Consider the following 16184-nt stretch of genomic DNA (forward strand, 5'->3'; position numbering starts at 1 on the left):
AATGATCATTAAAGAAGTGTATAAATATAGTTTAAAAAAGCATTTATAATACAAAAATATTTAAACAAAATGTGATGAAATAAATTTAATGTTAAAGTTAATTACTGACCAGTTATGAATTATTGTTAAATAGATTAATTGCATATAATCGTCTTCAAAAAGGTGAACAAAATGTAAAAAAAAAAAAAAAACCTTTCATTACACTATGTATCCGTTTGTAATGTTTGTTATTCATATTGAGGCTTCTTGAGCATGAGCAGAACATAAAAATCATATTAAAGGTTGTGGTTGACGACCTGTCGTCTGGGTGCAGTTGCAGCAATCCTCGGCGCGCGTGGCGGCGGCGACGTGGCAGCAGAGGAGACAGCGCCCCCCGGCTTCCAGGATGGCGTGCGGGGGGCACGCGCTGCACTCGGCCGGGCCGGCCCCCTCGCAGCGCAGGCACGACGCGTCGCAGTCCTCGCAGCTGTGACCGGAACCCTGACGGGCGACATACTCAGACCCTTCATCCGTTTTCTGAGCCGCTTACCCTCACAAGGTCGGCGGCAGCACCGGAGCCTATCCCGGCTCACTTCGGGCAGGAGGGCGAGGTACGCCCTGAACTGGTAACCCTCATCTCTAATTTTTTTTTTATATTTCATGGACAGATGCGACTGTACCTTGATTAGCGGGTACTCGGCCGTGTCGCACACGGACACGCACGTGCTGCCCGACTGGCGGTAACCGGGCCCGCACGACTCACAGGAGTGGGAACCTTTCCCTGCAAAATATGTCACCATAAAGTAATATGACGCTAAATCGCTCTTGAGTAACCCATGAAGGTCCACGATTGCAAAAATTTGCTTTTTCAGGGGAAGTCTAATTGCTACATGCAAGGCTTTAAAAGTAGCGCAAGTGGTTCCTTGAGATACGAGTTTCATTTGCTGTCTGACTACGCTCGTAACTCGAAACACTCCGACGGCAAATAATCTTTCCCCACCAAAATTAATGAAAATGGCATCATTCCGTTACAGCCTGCAACAAAACCTAAACAGAATTTGGTGCAGTGTTTTTAATCCATCCATCCATTTTCTTGGCCGCTTATCCTCACGAGGGTCGCGGGGAGTGCTAGAGCCTATCCCAGCTGTCAACGGGCAGGAGGCGGGGTACAGCCTGAACTGGTTGCCGGCCTATCGCAGGGCACATGGAGACAGACAACAGTCACACTCAAAATCACACCTTGGGACAATTTATAGTCTCCGATTAATGTTGGATGTTTTTGGGATGTAGGAGGAAACCGGAGTGCCCACCCGGAGAAAACCCACGCAGGAACAGGGAGAACATGCAAACTCCATACAGGCGGGGCCGGGATGGAACCCGGGACCTCAGAACTGTGAGGCCGACGCTTTATCAGCTGAGCCGCCGTATTTATAATCATACAATAATAATATGATAATATACTTTATCAAAAACAAACCGTAAAAAAAGTGTTGCATTATGAATAAGTAAATCATTGCAGTGCCTTCACCAGCAGGAGGCAGTACGGGCATACACAAATGAGTCAGTCACACCTGCAATAGTGGAATTTTGTTTTGCCCTGAGGATAAAGAATATATGCCTGTGAGTATTGGCATTGTCTGTCAATGTGTTGCGCCACCATTTGTGTTCAAATGTCCTTTTGAGCTTTAAGAGTTGGAATACGGCGACACTGATGCTATCCGTTATGCTAGCGAGGCAACGTTCCGTGTTTTTTTTTTTTTTTTCGATTCTTTAAAGTAGATAATGATTTTCATAGTTTTGACAGAAAATTTTGACCGGGACTGGCAATAAACAGCACAAAACCACTTTTCCTGCTGCTTGTTGATTAAAATTCCCCAAATATTTTCCCAAAATATCAGCCGAGCGAGACCCCGTATCAAGTCTCATCTCAAGCCACCACCGTTGTAGTTAATTTTCCATTCATACGATGTCACCGATATCGTCGCGTCGCTGACCTGAGCACGTTGCGCAGTTGCCGTGGCAACGCTCGCACGTAGCGTCGTCGCCATCTTGCCGGCGATAGAATCCGTCAGGGCAAGCGCGGAGGCAGCGGCCTTCCCGCGGCATGAAGACCAGTCCCGGGGCGCAGCTCAGGCAGTCCCCGTCCCCCGAACACCCGCCGCAAGTCGGGTCGCACGGCTCGCACGCCCCTGAGGCCCGGTTGCCACGGTGACTGCGAGGAGGAAGGAGCAGAGGTCAACGTGCAGGTACGACGCTCCATTAAGCGACAAAGCGCGAAGACTTCTGTGCAATTCATCGGAATAAACTGGCCGGGATTTAATTGCAATTTAACGGCACATTAATTTAATTTTCTCCGCCGCCGCCGTCCGCCAATTGAACATACGCAACAATTAGCATTTTACAGCCGCCCGAAGTGAATCTTCCACGTAATTGACGCCTCACCTTACTCCAGCCGCACGTCTCCATAGCAACCATGAGAAGCGAGGCGCTCGCTCATCGCAGGATTTATTACGGGGAGGGAAATTCCCGAAAAATGACATCGGATACCAATGACGTCTGATACCGTATGAAGAGATTTTGTGACCTCAGAACGGTCGTTCAAAGTACTTCGCAGGCGCACTCACTGGGAGTGTTTTGCGGTTACCTGTGCGGACAGGTCTCCACGCAGTGGTTGCCGTGGCGGAAGAGCCCGTCCTTGCAGGCCAGACACTCGCGGCTGCGCTTCCCCACGCAGGACTGACAAGTCGGGTGGCACGCTTCGCATTTGTGGCGCGACTCGTCGCCGTAGAAACTTGGCGGACATTCGTCCACGCAGCTGCCATCTGTATGGCGGAAGGATTTCCTTTGATTATTTTCCTTACTTTCAAGTTATTGTTGTTTTTGTGTCTGGTTGTTCAGTGAGATTATTTTTTACCTTTTAGCGAGAACAGAACTACCGTAATTTCCGGCCTACAAGCCGCGACTTTTTTCACACGCTTTCAACCCTGCGGTTTACGCGGTGATGCGGTTAATTTGCGAATTTTTTCTAACGGCCGCAAGGGGGGGGCACTCGAGCGGAAAAGGTAAGAGTGAGACCGGTGGAATATATGTGCCGAGGAAGTGACTTTTACCGGCCCTGTTAGCACTGCGCTACCGTTAACGCCGTGCCAGCGTGTTGCTGCTGTGTTACTAGCGTGTCTCAGTGATATTTAACGGTAAGTTTCATTTTAACCGGCCCTGTTAGTGTGAGTACTGTGCTAGCGTGTTGCTGCTGTGTTACTGGCGTCTCTCAGTGATATTTACCAGTAAGTTTTACTTTAATAGGCCCTGTTAGCGTTAGCGCAGCGCTAGCATTAGCACTGCGCTAGCGTATTGCTGCTGCATTACTGGTGTCTCTCAGTGATGTTTACCAGGAAGTTTTATTTTAACCGCCCCTGTCAGCGTTAACGCGGGGCTAGCGTCGGCACTAGCTTTAGCTTCAGCTAGTGTTAAACTCTTTCTGTGTACCGTCTTTGCGTTTGAATGTGGGTTTCAATGTGGGCACTCGCGGCTTTTACACAGCCGCGGCCTACGTATGTACCAAATGGTATTTCCTTTACAAATGTACTCGGTGAGGCTTGTAACCAGGTGCGCTCTGCAGGCCGGGAATTACGGTACACGTGCACGAGAACATCAAATGAAACTAGGCTATGATTGAACTGGGCCACATTTAACTGGTTAAGGTTTATAGTTCGATATATATATATATATATATATATTTTTTTTATATTTATAGATTGTATAGTATTTATTTCAGGGGGAAAAAAAAATTCCAGAATATCAAAACACTTTACCACAATTAGTTTCACATTTGAGCCAGTTTTACGTTGTCCTATTGTGCAGCAAAATATGTATCTGTCTCCATAAATGATATTTCCGGCACTAATTTCACCTTTTAAAGACGGAGCTCACCGAGTAGAAGACGTCTGTGCTTGCAGCTCAAGCAGCGGTTCTTCCCCGGGCCGGAGCAGCGGCGGCAGTCCTTGTGACACGGCTGGCATCCGCCGCGGCCCTCCAGTCCGAAGCCCTCCCGGCAGCCGGAGCAGGAGTCGGCCGAGGGGCCCGCGCAGGTGAGGCAGGAGACGTCACACGCTATAATCGTCACGAGCAAGCAGAGTTATGAAATTGCAAGTATAAAGTCATATTAGCTTGAGTCCGGTGTATTTTTAGGGCAAGAAAAAGTTCTGAGAATGAAGTCATAACATTTCGAAAAAAAAAAAAAAAAAGAAATTTCAAGGGTAAAACTGAGTTGAAAGAAAGTTGGAATGGAGAAGAATCAAAATTCTTAATGAAAAAGAAAAAAAAAAAATTACACTGGTCGCCCAATGCGATGTGTTCAGGGATGGGGAAAAAAAATGAAAATCACCCTTTGTGTGTGTGTGTGTGTGTGTGTGTGTGTGTGTGCCCCAGCTGGGTTTCTATCTGCAGGCGACGTGACAGCTGCCTGACTTCTGAGGAGCGTCGTTGCTATTTTAGTCAGCACTAAAATTATTCAGCGCGCTCAGAGGGAGAACGTCTGAATGTTGACTAAAAAAAAAATAATAATAATAATGAGTCAACTGAGGAAGGTGAAACGTGTGTGAGCGAGAGAAAGAGGAAAGTTGCTAGCTTGAGAGGGTGCGAGAAAATGTTTTTGTATGTGTGAGTCAGAGAGAGCGGAATTGGAAAGAGAGAGAGTGTGTTTATGAGGGTGTGCGATATGTATGCAAGTATGGATGTGAGAGCATGTGCGCAAGAGTGTAAGCTGTTGCTTACGTCGACATTCTCCTGTGGCGTCGTCCACGAAGGTCTGGGCGGGACACGGGGTCACGCATTCGCCGTGAAGTAGGATGGCCCGGGGGTCCTCGCAAGCGTCGCAGTCGCGGCGTCCGGGACCGTCGCACGAGCGGCAGTCGGCGCTGCATCGCAGACACTCCCGTCGCTCGTTATCGCCGAAGAAGCGGTCGGGGCAGTCGGGCACGCAGGCGCCCTCGTGGAGGAAGTGATACTCCTCGCAGGCTGCCAACACGTAACGCTGTTCTGTTTGTGTGCCGGTTCTTTATTTGACCACCGGGCTTTGTGCTACCTGTGCACTCCCCAAGGGGGCTGCACTCTTCGCAGGCCGCGGGGCAGCGTCGGCACTCCTGGATGTGGAGCGTGTGACCGGCGGGACACTCCCCCACGCACCGGTGACCGAGCAGCAGCAGAGGTTCTCGGCAGCTCAGGCAGTAGGCGGCGTTCATCTCGCAGGACGCGCAGCCCGGCGCGCAGCTTCGGCACGCCTGACCCGCCGGATAACCTCTGTGGAGATAACGATGGACGATGCAAGTTTGTGGCCTTTTTTTTTTTTTTTTTTGTATAAGACGTTTATATATCGTAAAATAACATTTTAAAAAATGGTTTTCGTACCATGCTCGTAACAAACTTTACCGTATCAACGTTGTACTTGATGAAAATGGCGAGAAATGTTAGAATCTCCTGATTTAAAAGATGAACGTAAACAAAATGTAATTTTTGAATGTATTGAAATGATTCAATTCGTAAATTAAATGTAACCAATCTAATTACAATTGAATTAGAATTAAAAACCAGAAGAGAGTGATTCTTCACGCCCCCACCCCCACCCAAATGCTATTGTCTGCACATTTGACGGCAGTCCATCTGATGAAATCGACGTACTGGCCATCAATTTGCCCCCCCGAGCGCAAAGTCCCGCGACCTCGCAATGCCTTTTCCGTGTCGGAGGTTGTAATTTTGCGAGTGGATCGCGCCAATAGCCTCCCCGGCGCGGGTAATAGAAGCCGACCGGCCGGCCGCTCGTCCCGGCCGGCGTCTGCGTGCTAATGGACGCTCAAGGACAAGACGCCCTGGAAATGTGGATTTAATTGCTTATAAATGTTGGGGAAGAAAAGTCCAAATGAGGGGCAGTGAACGTGTCAAGGATGAGATTTCAGTCTTTTACTTTGCTTTTCATACTTATACTCTGCAGGACGTCCCCGGCGGCGTTTTCGTGTCGTCACGGACATACAGTGTAATGGAAAAGTGACGTGACTTTTTCAAGGATGCGTTACGAGAACTTGCCAGGGGGAGTTACATTTTTGAGTATGTTTAATTTCAGGGTTCGGCCACATATTGTGTGGCGTCTGCCGCCAAACGGTGAACCTAAACCTTCATCGGCCTAATTTTGACATTTCGTTTGCCCGAGCCCCTCGTCAATTTCACCCTCCTCCTCTGATTTACATAACAACAACCTGGCCCGTGCGGAGCTTCCTCAGCCTGACTTGGTAGGCTTAGCTGGGTGAAGATCCAGAGCCACTTTCAAGAAACAAACTACGCTGTCCGAATGCTGATGCTCGCTCTTTTTCATCCTCTGGGATCTGTTTTTGCACAGAGCCAGCGCTGTAGTTCTAAAACGGGCTCATTTCTGCAAGAGGAAGCCGCTAAAAATCGAGGCGCGCGCCCCCCCCCCCCCCCAACTGCAGACTGCCTATCTCGGCATCGTCCCGTGTTCCACTTCCCGACTGTGCAAAGTCAAGCGTCTTCTATGGAAAACTCCCAAGTGGAAGTTTGAATTCAGAAACCGACAGGTGCTCCACACATTTCACTCCGGCTGGCGTAATCTCCGTTGACGCCCGCACGTTCTTTCGTCATTGTGCACAAACATGTCTGCGCTCCTGACTTCTTGTTAATTTGCTGCTAATATGGATAGATTGTGGTGTGAGTGGGCGTGAACCATGACAGCTTACAAGAGAGATGTCACGACATTTATCAGGAGATTGGTGTTAGTGGTCGGGGCCGCAGAGATGACGGGGAAGCCTTCAATTTAACTCTGTCTCGCATATGTCTCCATTTATGTTGGTCGTATTCGAGTAGGTCGACAGGACACAAAGAAGAAGACTCTGCGCAATCGATACGTCTTGTCGCTTCCTTCAAGGGGATAACTGAATGGACCTGTCAATCACTCGTACAATAAGAGCCAATCAGATAGCCGCATTGTCTTAACCCCTGGCTTGCCACGCCCCTCTCGCCGTGTTGTCCCACAAGCAACGCTGGTTGTCAGTAGCGTGCGCTTGGAAAAGTTCATGTTAAGAAGAAAATGGTCCTCAGCACGTGCAATTCTGACGAAAGATATCCTGCTAGGTTGATTCATTTTCCAAAGCCTAAAACACAGTTGACGAAGAGTCTACGATGGATTAAGGCTCGCGGAAGAGCGCACGTACAACTAAATGTGGACAATATCAACAAACACAAGGTTGTATGTGAGGGAGAAGTATCTTCTCTGAGTTTGAATGAATTATGATCAGTGCTTTATACATTGCAGGAGAACAACTTTCACTTTGTTAGTGTATCACTGACCTGCTGAATGAAGTGTGTCATGTTTTATGCCGAAGAGTCGGGTTAGTGAGACATAAACGCACGATCTCATGCAAGAGAAATATCTATTTGCCCATTTGGATCACATCGGACTTTTAAGATAGAGCAATGGGTTCCATTACAAGCCAAAGTCAAAATGAATACACTGATAAAGACTACAATGATGTTACGCGTGATCTTTCCAAGTAAAAAGTACTCACCCTGCTTCACACGCGCAGTACGATTCCACTATTTTATCCTGTTGGAATTTTGTGAAGTGTCAAAGTTTTTTTTTTTTTTTTTTTTTGCATCAATCGCCAATGTTTCGCTGTAACTCTGACATTGCGTCCTGCTCCATCCAAAATCTTAATTCCGTGTACATATCCTTGCGTGAAATTGTTGGGACCTCTCGATAGAACTCTCTCATTTGGCAAAAAACATACCCCAATATTATCTGGAATACGCGCTAGAGAATCGACTTCAAACATGTTCTGTTCAATCGCCATTTTGGAAGCCTTGCTAAGAAGGCGGAGCTTAAGATCGCCATCAGAAATGTCCATTGGATCCGCCTATTGGCTGTCTGTTTCTGATGAAGGATATTTGGATTCTTGGGGTATTTTGATAAAAGCATGTATTACGGAGACTCTTGGGAAAGTATTAAATTGTGAAGAAATCATATATTTCTCCAATAAAACCCGCAAAAGTTTGGAGGAAGTAATTTGAGGTCTGACCTGAGACACTGCTGGACGCAATGGCCGTCCTGCAGGAACAACGGCGCTGTGGGGCGGCTCAGGCAGCGGGTGCAGCGCTCGAGGTCCACGCAGTGCAAACACCCGGCGGGGCACGCCTCGCACTGGCCGCTGAGCCGGTCCTCGAACGAACCCGCTGGACATTTTGACACACACGTGTGCTGAGGGCTCAAAAAGTGTCCTGGAATGGCGCCGCAGCATAAAAATAGATTAAACGTATACCCTACCATTGAAATTCTGTCTTTTTTGACAATAAATTCAGAAATACACCGATCCTTTTAATATTTAGGTGACGTTAAACATGACCACGTGTCCAACTTTTCTTTTTAGACAGAGCTATGGCATCATTTTATGGCATGTATTTTGCCAGAGATTGGACATTGTAATTACCTAGGAATGTTGTGGCAGTCTTCACAATTGCAGAGATTGATAGATGTTGCATATTGATATGTACCAGTATCTGTTTCTTGCCTTGTTATTTGATTGTTGATTATTTGTCACATGATTGGTTTCTTAACATAAATTATTACAATAATTAATAATTGATTTAAAAAAAATACAGTCATAGAAAGCCACAAGAGAAAATTTTTTTCAGAACTGTGCATCAACCTGGTATCCCTTTGCATGAATTAGTATTACCGTAGCCCTCAGTGTCAAAAAAGGGTGGTGAGCCGCGGTTTGCACATTGTCATGGTAGTGATTTAAAAAAAAAAAAAAGTTTCTAAAGGAACAACCTGTCTAACTTATTTCCAAAGTTGTGTATACAGTGTGTACATACATTGGTTTTATGGAAAACATGAAATTGTCTCAATGAGTGATTCCATATTTTGAATGAGAGTGTATACACTCTATGTATATAATTTGAAAATTTTTGATTTAAAGAAAAACAGCTGTTGCAACACGTGAGATTGCGAGAGACCTTTTGTACATTTGGTGCACTGGTTCTTGTCTTTTCCAGAGCAGGATTCGCAGGAAGGATGACACGCCACACATTCGCCATCACCTGCAGAACCAAACACATTCTCAAGCCAACCACGGAACACAAAATGTTTTTGGGTCGTTTAAAGTAACATTCTGTCCCTTGGCCCATTTTCTATGGCTCGGTGAAGTGAAGTAGGTTTTTGCAGAAAATTTCCTTGAGCCCAAACCTCAACCATCCGTGGAGTTAAATGAAATGGAAATTTGACTTTTAAAAATTGTTGAACACAAACTGTTGCTCACGTGCCCATTCATCAGGTGCAAAATTCTACAACTAATTAAATGCATTGTCATCTGACAATTTTTGCAAATACAGTTAGAAATTGTATGTAAACTAGTTTTAATGGGAATAGCTTTAGCCTGTTTTTTTCCCATAAATAGAACCTACTTATTAACCTCTCAGCAGTATTTAAGTTCCTATACATAATGTGTCTCTGAATAAATACAAAAAATAAATAAGTTGTTGCTTTAGAAGTTTTAAAGTCTTGGAAATGTTCCACAAATACAATCAATCATCACCAAAGTCTTTCCTGGCAAGGGTTCAGTAGCACTGATTGAGTACTCCGAATGAAATCCCCGATTGATTTTTGGAAAACAAGCCGTTGAATTGTTATTCTCACCGCCGCGAAAGGTCAGAACGGGACAGACGTCGCCTTCAGTCAGGCACCGTCCGTCGTGCAGCGTTTTGCCGTCGCCGCAGGACACGCAGCCGTCACGGCCGGGACGGCGGCACGTCGCGCAGTCTGCGTGGCACTCCTCGCAGTCGTTGGTGTCCTCGTCGCCGTAAAATCCCTCGGGGCAGACGGACACGCATTTTCCCTCTGAGGACATAAAAAAATACATATAATAATAACAATGTTTTGCTGTAATGTTCCATGCCAGGCCACTAGTTGGCAATGTCACATATTGTGTATATCAGGTTTGTCCAATAAGTTCATTATTGTCATCAATGTTTACAAAACCAACTATATTAGCTTTGTTGAAGACGTTTGTTGACCATATAGTCCAGCAAGTCATTTTTTAAAGAAACAAAGACAGTAAGTTGTTTTTTTTTTTGTTTTTTTTTTTTTTTACATATACATGCCAGGCCCCTAGTTGGCGATGTCGACACAGACTACACTACACTACATGACTCAACATGTGCTCAGTTTGCTGGTTTGCAAAACAAGATAGGAGCACCCAAAAAGTCTCTCAGAAGTGTTACCACTGATCTAAAAAAAAAAAAAAAAAAAAAAAAAAAAGACTGGATGGCTCACTGGCCACCAAAACTGAAGTCGCCATCCGCCATCTTGATCCTCCCAAAACAAGCATGCCGACCTGTGCAGCGACAGCCATTAACTGCGTTAATCGCCAGTTTTGTGGCTGTGAGAAAACATTCTACAGGTAAGTTTGAAAGATTTACTTTGACACGGTTAAAGTTTCTTTGTAAAGGTGTTTTATTTATTTATTTTCTGATTATCTAAATTCACTTGAACAAAGTTTTGTTTACGGTTGTTGTTGTTGTTGACTGTTCACTTTCTGCTTCACTTTTATAGGCAGACGGTTTTTTGCGAAAAAGCCATGTAAATATTTTCCCAAACTTCATCAGTGAATAAGCAATAAAACACATTTTCTGTGAAATTTTGAAGAATTTCATAAGACAGAACTCTGCAAATTGAATTTGATTTTCAAATGCGAGGAAACAAGTTTGAATTTTCTGTCTGAAATTGGACGTCGCAGAGACAACAAATGAACAATGTTTTTAGCATGTATTTTCCCTTATTTCCAAAAATATAACTAACTGATTGACTTAAAATTTTATGTTTTTATGATAAAAAAAAATGCTTAGTTTTTTGCTATGTTATGATGATAGTGCTTTACAGTATATTTTGGGAAAAGTTAACATGTCACGGAAATCGGGCCCTTGGTAATATGCGAGGTTTCTTGGTAGTTGCGGTGTTTTATGTCTTTCCTTTGCACGTCGCCTTTTTTGGGCTTACCAAGTCAAATTAAAAATCTCTCATGTTACCAGAACTGAAAAAAATGTCAAGCTCACACAGCCAGTTTTAATTCTACATGCCAAATTTTGAGAAACCCCCCGCCATAATCCAATCTGTAATACCCTACACATATTTTGGGAGTACCAAGATGGTGGCCAATGGCTTCAACCAATCGACATACCGCTCGATGTGTATGCGCTATCCAGTCTTTTTTTTTTTTTTTTTTTTAGATCATTGGGTATTACCAGTGTAACGACTTACTGGAAATGGGTTCCCAGTATCGAAACAACACGTATTCACCCTGAAAATATCATTGATCGGAGAGGTGTTACCTGCCAAGAAGAGGTCCGTTTCACACCAGTAGCACTCGTGCCGGTCGCAGCTCACGCAGTTGCCGTCGCACGGGACGCAGCTCATCTCCTCGTCCTCACTGTACGTCTTGGCGGGGCAGTTTTTGTAGCATCCGTCCTGGAAGCTGAGCACAGAAGGCGGCGAGCGATCCGTGAGCTCCCGTGTCCTCACGTCTAAATCCGTTTTCACTCTTTGAGGCCAAAACGTGTAAATGAGTCCAAAATCGGTAAAGGGAGAGGCCGAGCGGGTAGGGGAGAGGAAGGCGAGTGCACACGAGGACTTACTTGTAAAAGCCGTCTTTGCAGGACAGGCAATGCCTCGGGTTGTCTGTTGAACGGGGGGAAAAAAACGACAAGACACTCTCGGGAAAAGATATAATAAAGTACAGCAGACCTTGACCAGAATGAGAAATGTGATTTATTATTGTCATCGTTGGTGGCAGAGTGAAAAGGAAGGCGCTGCCTGTAATGGGGAAAGTTGTACGTGCGGGCTTACACAAAACACACTGCCTGCAGCCCTCCTCACAGGCCATGCAGTCGCTGGAGTCTGGATCTTCAACTTCCCCTGAAACGCAACGAGCAAATCCACTTTTTGCTTTTGCGCAAAGCGGAGAAGGCGCGCGGCGCTCACGCGGCTCCGCCTGCCTTCGTCGCACTCCAGCTTGACACAGGCGCCGTCGGACAAGTAGTGGGACGCGTTGCACCTCAGGCAGTGGGCGGCGCTCGTGCAGAGCGTGCACGGGTGCGGGCAGGCCTCGCAGGTCCTCTCGGGGGTGCGGTAGAAGGCCTCGGGGCAGGCGTCCACGCAGCCGCCTTTGTGGAGGTAACGCTCCGTTCCAAACTTGTCTGCGGTGTTCACAAATGGCACGCTTTAAGCTTCAACACCCTCGGGGTGTGGTCAAGGTGATGATTTATTCAGAAAATCATAATGCACGTGTGGCAAAGACAACGCCCAAACTTCCACTGACAAACAACGTGGGCTGCACTTCCTGCTTTGGGCGGTGCCCCCTCTGACGTTTATGTTTCTAGACCTTGCCATTAGCCTCGTGTTTTTGTGCTTCCACTTGTTTTGGACTGCCTTTTGGTATTGACCTGTTTTGGGAATAAAACCACTTCTGAACATTATGCCTTTGCCTGGGAGTCCTGCATTTGGGTCCGGCCCCCTGCCGCTGGTGTATGACACTATCTTCCTATTGAGATGGCATCTTGTTGGCAAAAATGGTGAATAGGTCACTTTTTACATCAAATAACTAAAGAAAATGTTGCTACAGAAAAGGGAATTTGTGGATGGTGAGCTGCGAATATGCAGGGGAGCTTTTTCATTTTTTGGAGAGCCGAGCGAATGAACATTTCATTCAAGCAATTCATCAGCTAATGGCCGGTTATGCCTGTCGTGAGTAACTAAAAAGCCCACTAATGAGTCTTGACAGCGCTAACAAAAGGTGAGAGGACAAGCAAGGTCGGTCCTCACCGCTGTCGCAGTTTGTACAGTTGGAAGGCCCCGCCTCCACACAGGTCGCACAGGTGTGGTCACACAGGTGGCACTGCCCGCCCGACTGGTACTTGCCCCGGGGGCACTCCGCCAGGCAGCGACCTTCGTCCAGAGCGCTGCAATAACAACACCCCCCCACCGAAGGCCCCAAAACCCCAACGTTTTCAACGCCTCCTCATGATTTTAATCTGAATCATACCAGTCAGTAGCAAAATTGAGTGGAACTTTTTGTGCAATTTCCCATGAAATTTGCAAAATGCTGTCACCTTTAAGAACGGAATTTGCAAGGAAACTTACAATGGGGTTTCTTTGCACTGTCATCAGTTTCAGCGCTTTAGCGTATTGATCACATTGGTACGGTATTAGGTCAAAGCAAACGTGAGTCAGCATTATCTTGACTGAGTCCGACTTACTGTGAAGCGCCACAGCTGACGCAGTCTAGATGCTGCGGTCCTGTGCACTTCGAGCACGTCGGGTGACACGGGTGGCACATCCCGTCGCCGTCCTGGTATTCCCCTGTCGTGGAAGATGTAAAATATAGGAATGTTTGTGGTAAAATAGAATTAAAATAATGTGCAATTTTAATTCTAAATGGACACTTAAATATTTGAAAATCCAAATAAAATCTAATTTAATTCAATATTTGATTTATATTTTTAATGGATAATGTAATTAATTAAAAATACATTTAAATGAATTTCTACATTTTCACAGTTTACGTAATTAAACAATATTACAATTACGTATTTAATTGGCTTCAGCTTTATTTATTTTCAGCTGGAAAGCGTTGGCCTCCCAGTTCTGCGGACCCGGGTTCAATCCCGGCCCTGCCTGTGTGGAGTTTGCATGTTCTCCCCGTGCGTGTGTGGGTTTTCTCCGGGCACTCCGGTTTCCTCCCCCATCCCAAAAACATGCAACATTAATCGGACTGGGGCTGTTTGCCTCTTTGTGGCCTGCGATTGGCCGGCAACCACTTCAGGGTGTACCCCGCCTCCTGCCCTTTGACAGCTGGGATAGGCTCCAACACTCTGGTGACCCTTGTGAGGATAAGCGACAAAAGAAAGTGGATGGATGGATGAATTATTTATTTAGCTTTGACATTCCCACATGCAGCTAAAGACCAAAAGCAATTTATTCGCATTACCCATGCAATAACATTTTAATTAACACTCGTTTCCATTTCGCGGGCTATTTATTTTGTTTTGGCACAAAATAACTAAGTATAGTCATAACGGACCAATTAATGGATGTCACAATATATTATTAGTATTTTTAGTTCTTTAACTTTGGCAGCCAGCTCAGTGAACAAAACTATCAACAAACTTGTTGTCAAAGCAGCGAGCGAGCGTTTCAGGAGCGAATGCAAAATGTGCCCGCATTGCTTCCCGTTGTGTTAATTTAGACGAGAGGACGTGAGCCACTAAAAGCCGGGCAGACGCTGACCATCTGTGCATGCCGTGCGGAGAACACATTCGCCCTCCTGCAGGCTGTGGCCGCTGGAACAGCTGCTGCAGTTGGCCCGGCCCGGCCCGACACAGGTGAGACAGCTTGCGTCGCACCTGTGGAAACAGCAGCGGGAGCAACGCACACGCTCAGACGGAAGGAGGCCTGCCATCAGCAGATAAACAAGGCGCCCACACCCGAACAAGCACCAGTGCGCTCACCTCCGACACGCCCAGCGACCGTGGGCCATCTCAGGGTCTGTGGCGAAGAAGCCGCTCCTGCACGACGGAACGCACCTCCATTGCTCCGTCAGGTAGCCGTCCGCGCACTCCGTGCACGCCTCCACGCCGGCGCCTGATCAAAAAAAAAAAAAAAAATTGCTAAATCCGTCTTTCAACGCTGAACATCTCTAACATTGTGCTCCACAAACTGGAATTCGACCAACCGCAACCTGAGGGGCTGTAAAATAATTGGCGCTAAGTTGTTGTATCATCTAACAGTAAAATAGTGTGCAGTGCTGTGTTGATTTGGGAGTTGAATTTGTTCCATGACTATGTATGTAACATTTGTACAGCAATTCATTTTTCCCCACTGAGATGAATTGAATCCTCTTCAATCCATTCCAGTGTCCCAAAATACATACAAAGATGAAATCAATAATACATGTGCTCTACAATTGAATTAAAAATAAAGAATTAAACAGGGCGGCACGGTGGATCAGTTGGTAAAGTGTTGGCCTCAACAGTTCTGAGGTCCTGGGTTCAATCTCAGACCCCAATGTGTGGAGTTTGGAAGTTCTCCCCGTGCCTGCGTGGATTTTCTCCGGCCACTCCGGTTTCTTCCCACCTCCCAAAAACATGCGACATTAATTGGACACTCTAAATTGCCCCTAGGTGTGATTGCGAGTCCGGTTGTTTGTCTCCATGTGCCCTGCGATTGGCTGGCAACCAGTTGAGGGCGTACCCCGCCTACTGCTCGTTGGCAGATGGGATAGGCTCCAGCAGTCCTCGCTACCTTCGTGAGGATAAGCGGGAAAGAAAATGGTTGGATGGAATGAAACAGTGTATAATACAATGCCATTGTGCTGCAAATATTGCCTGAGCTTTGACCACAAGGGGTCAGTATCATACATACAGGGGTAATTTACATAGCTAAAAGATTACATTAACTATGATGCGTGTTACCCGTTTTTCGCAGAGGATAAAGAATATATGGTCTGTGAGCATTGTTGTATGCTCTGCTTGTGTTGCCGCTAGTTTTGTTCAAATAATCAAAATAACTGGGCCTAAACACAAGACCAAAACAGCTTTCATGAGACCCTCAATAGCCGTTTGCAACGTCTTCGTTTTAGCTTTGCTAAACACAAAATGTGTAAATCTTTGTTTGATGTTTATTTTCAAAGTAAACTTCAACTGGGAGTGGCCCCAAACAGCTCGAAGCAATCCAATAATTGGCAATCTGCCAAACTGTCGCTTGTCATTATGTTAGCAGGAAACAATCCAGAGAACAGTTTGTGACTCCTGCAGGAACACAACACCTGTTACGTAAAGTCGGAAAACCCCCGCTTTAATGTCTCACCTGCACAGGCGGCGCACGCCCGGTGGCACGCTTTGCAAACGCCCTCGGCCTCGTCGTGGTACATTCCCGGCGCGCAGCTTGGCAGGCACCGGCTCCCACGCGGGCTGGATCCAGGGCAGAAAGAGAGAAACAGAGACCAGAGACAGTTTGCGGCGGCGTGACTCCCACAGCCAATCACGCAAATGCGTCAGGGTGACTTACTCGTCAAGAGCCACCCGTGAACGCCTCTCGGCAAACGCGACGAGGGCGAGGTCAGCTGAGCTAAGCACACATTAAAGAGCTCGGC

General features: G+C 46.3%; 1 protein-coding gene across 1 annotated transcript in view; it reads right to left on the reverse strand.

The window, feature by feature from the left end:
* The window catches only part of LOC133491146 (proprotein convertase subtilisin/kexin type 5-like), a 34159-nt gene that overhangs the window by 1364 nt on the left and 16611 nt on the right, over window positions 1–16184 (reverse strand). Inside the window, 19 exon segments of the mRNA XM_061802048.1 lie at window positions 294–464; window positions 467–760; window positions 1974–2191; window positions 2624–2801; window positions 3910–4089; window positions 4753–4995; window positions 5063–5277; window positions 8061–8259; window positions 8998–9081; window positions 9677–9877; window positions 11368–11510; window positions 11671–11713; window positions 11882–11950; window positions 12031–12231; window positions 12857–12993; window positions 13291–13393; window positions 14321–14436; window positions 14542–14674; window positions 15899–16002. Of these exon segments, the coding sequence (XP_061658032.1) occupies window positions 294–464; window positions 467–760; window positions 1974–2191; window positions 2624–2801; window positions 3910–4089; window positions 4753–4995; window positions 5063–5277; window positions 8061–8259; window positions 8998–9081; window positions 9677–9877; window positions 11368–11510; window positions 11671–11713; window positions 11882–11950; window positions 12031–12231; window positions 12857–12993; window positions 13291–13393; window positions 14321–14436; window positions 14542–14674; window positions 15899–16002 (3032 nt within the window).

The sequence above is a fragment of the Syngnathoides biaculeatus genome, chromosome 17 (genome assembly GCF_019802595.1).
Source record: "Syngnathoides biaculeatus isolate LvHL_M chromosome 17, ASM1980259v1, whole genome shotgun sequence".
NCBI classification, from domain to species: Eukaryota; Metazoa; Chordata; class Actinopteri; order Syngnathiformes; family Syngnathidae; genus Syngnathoides; species Syngnathoides biaculeatus.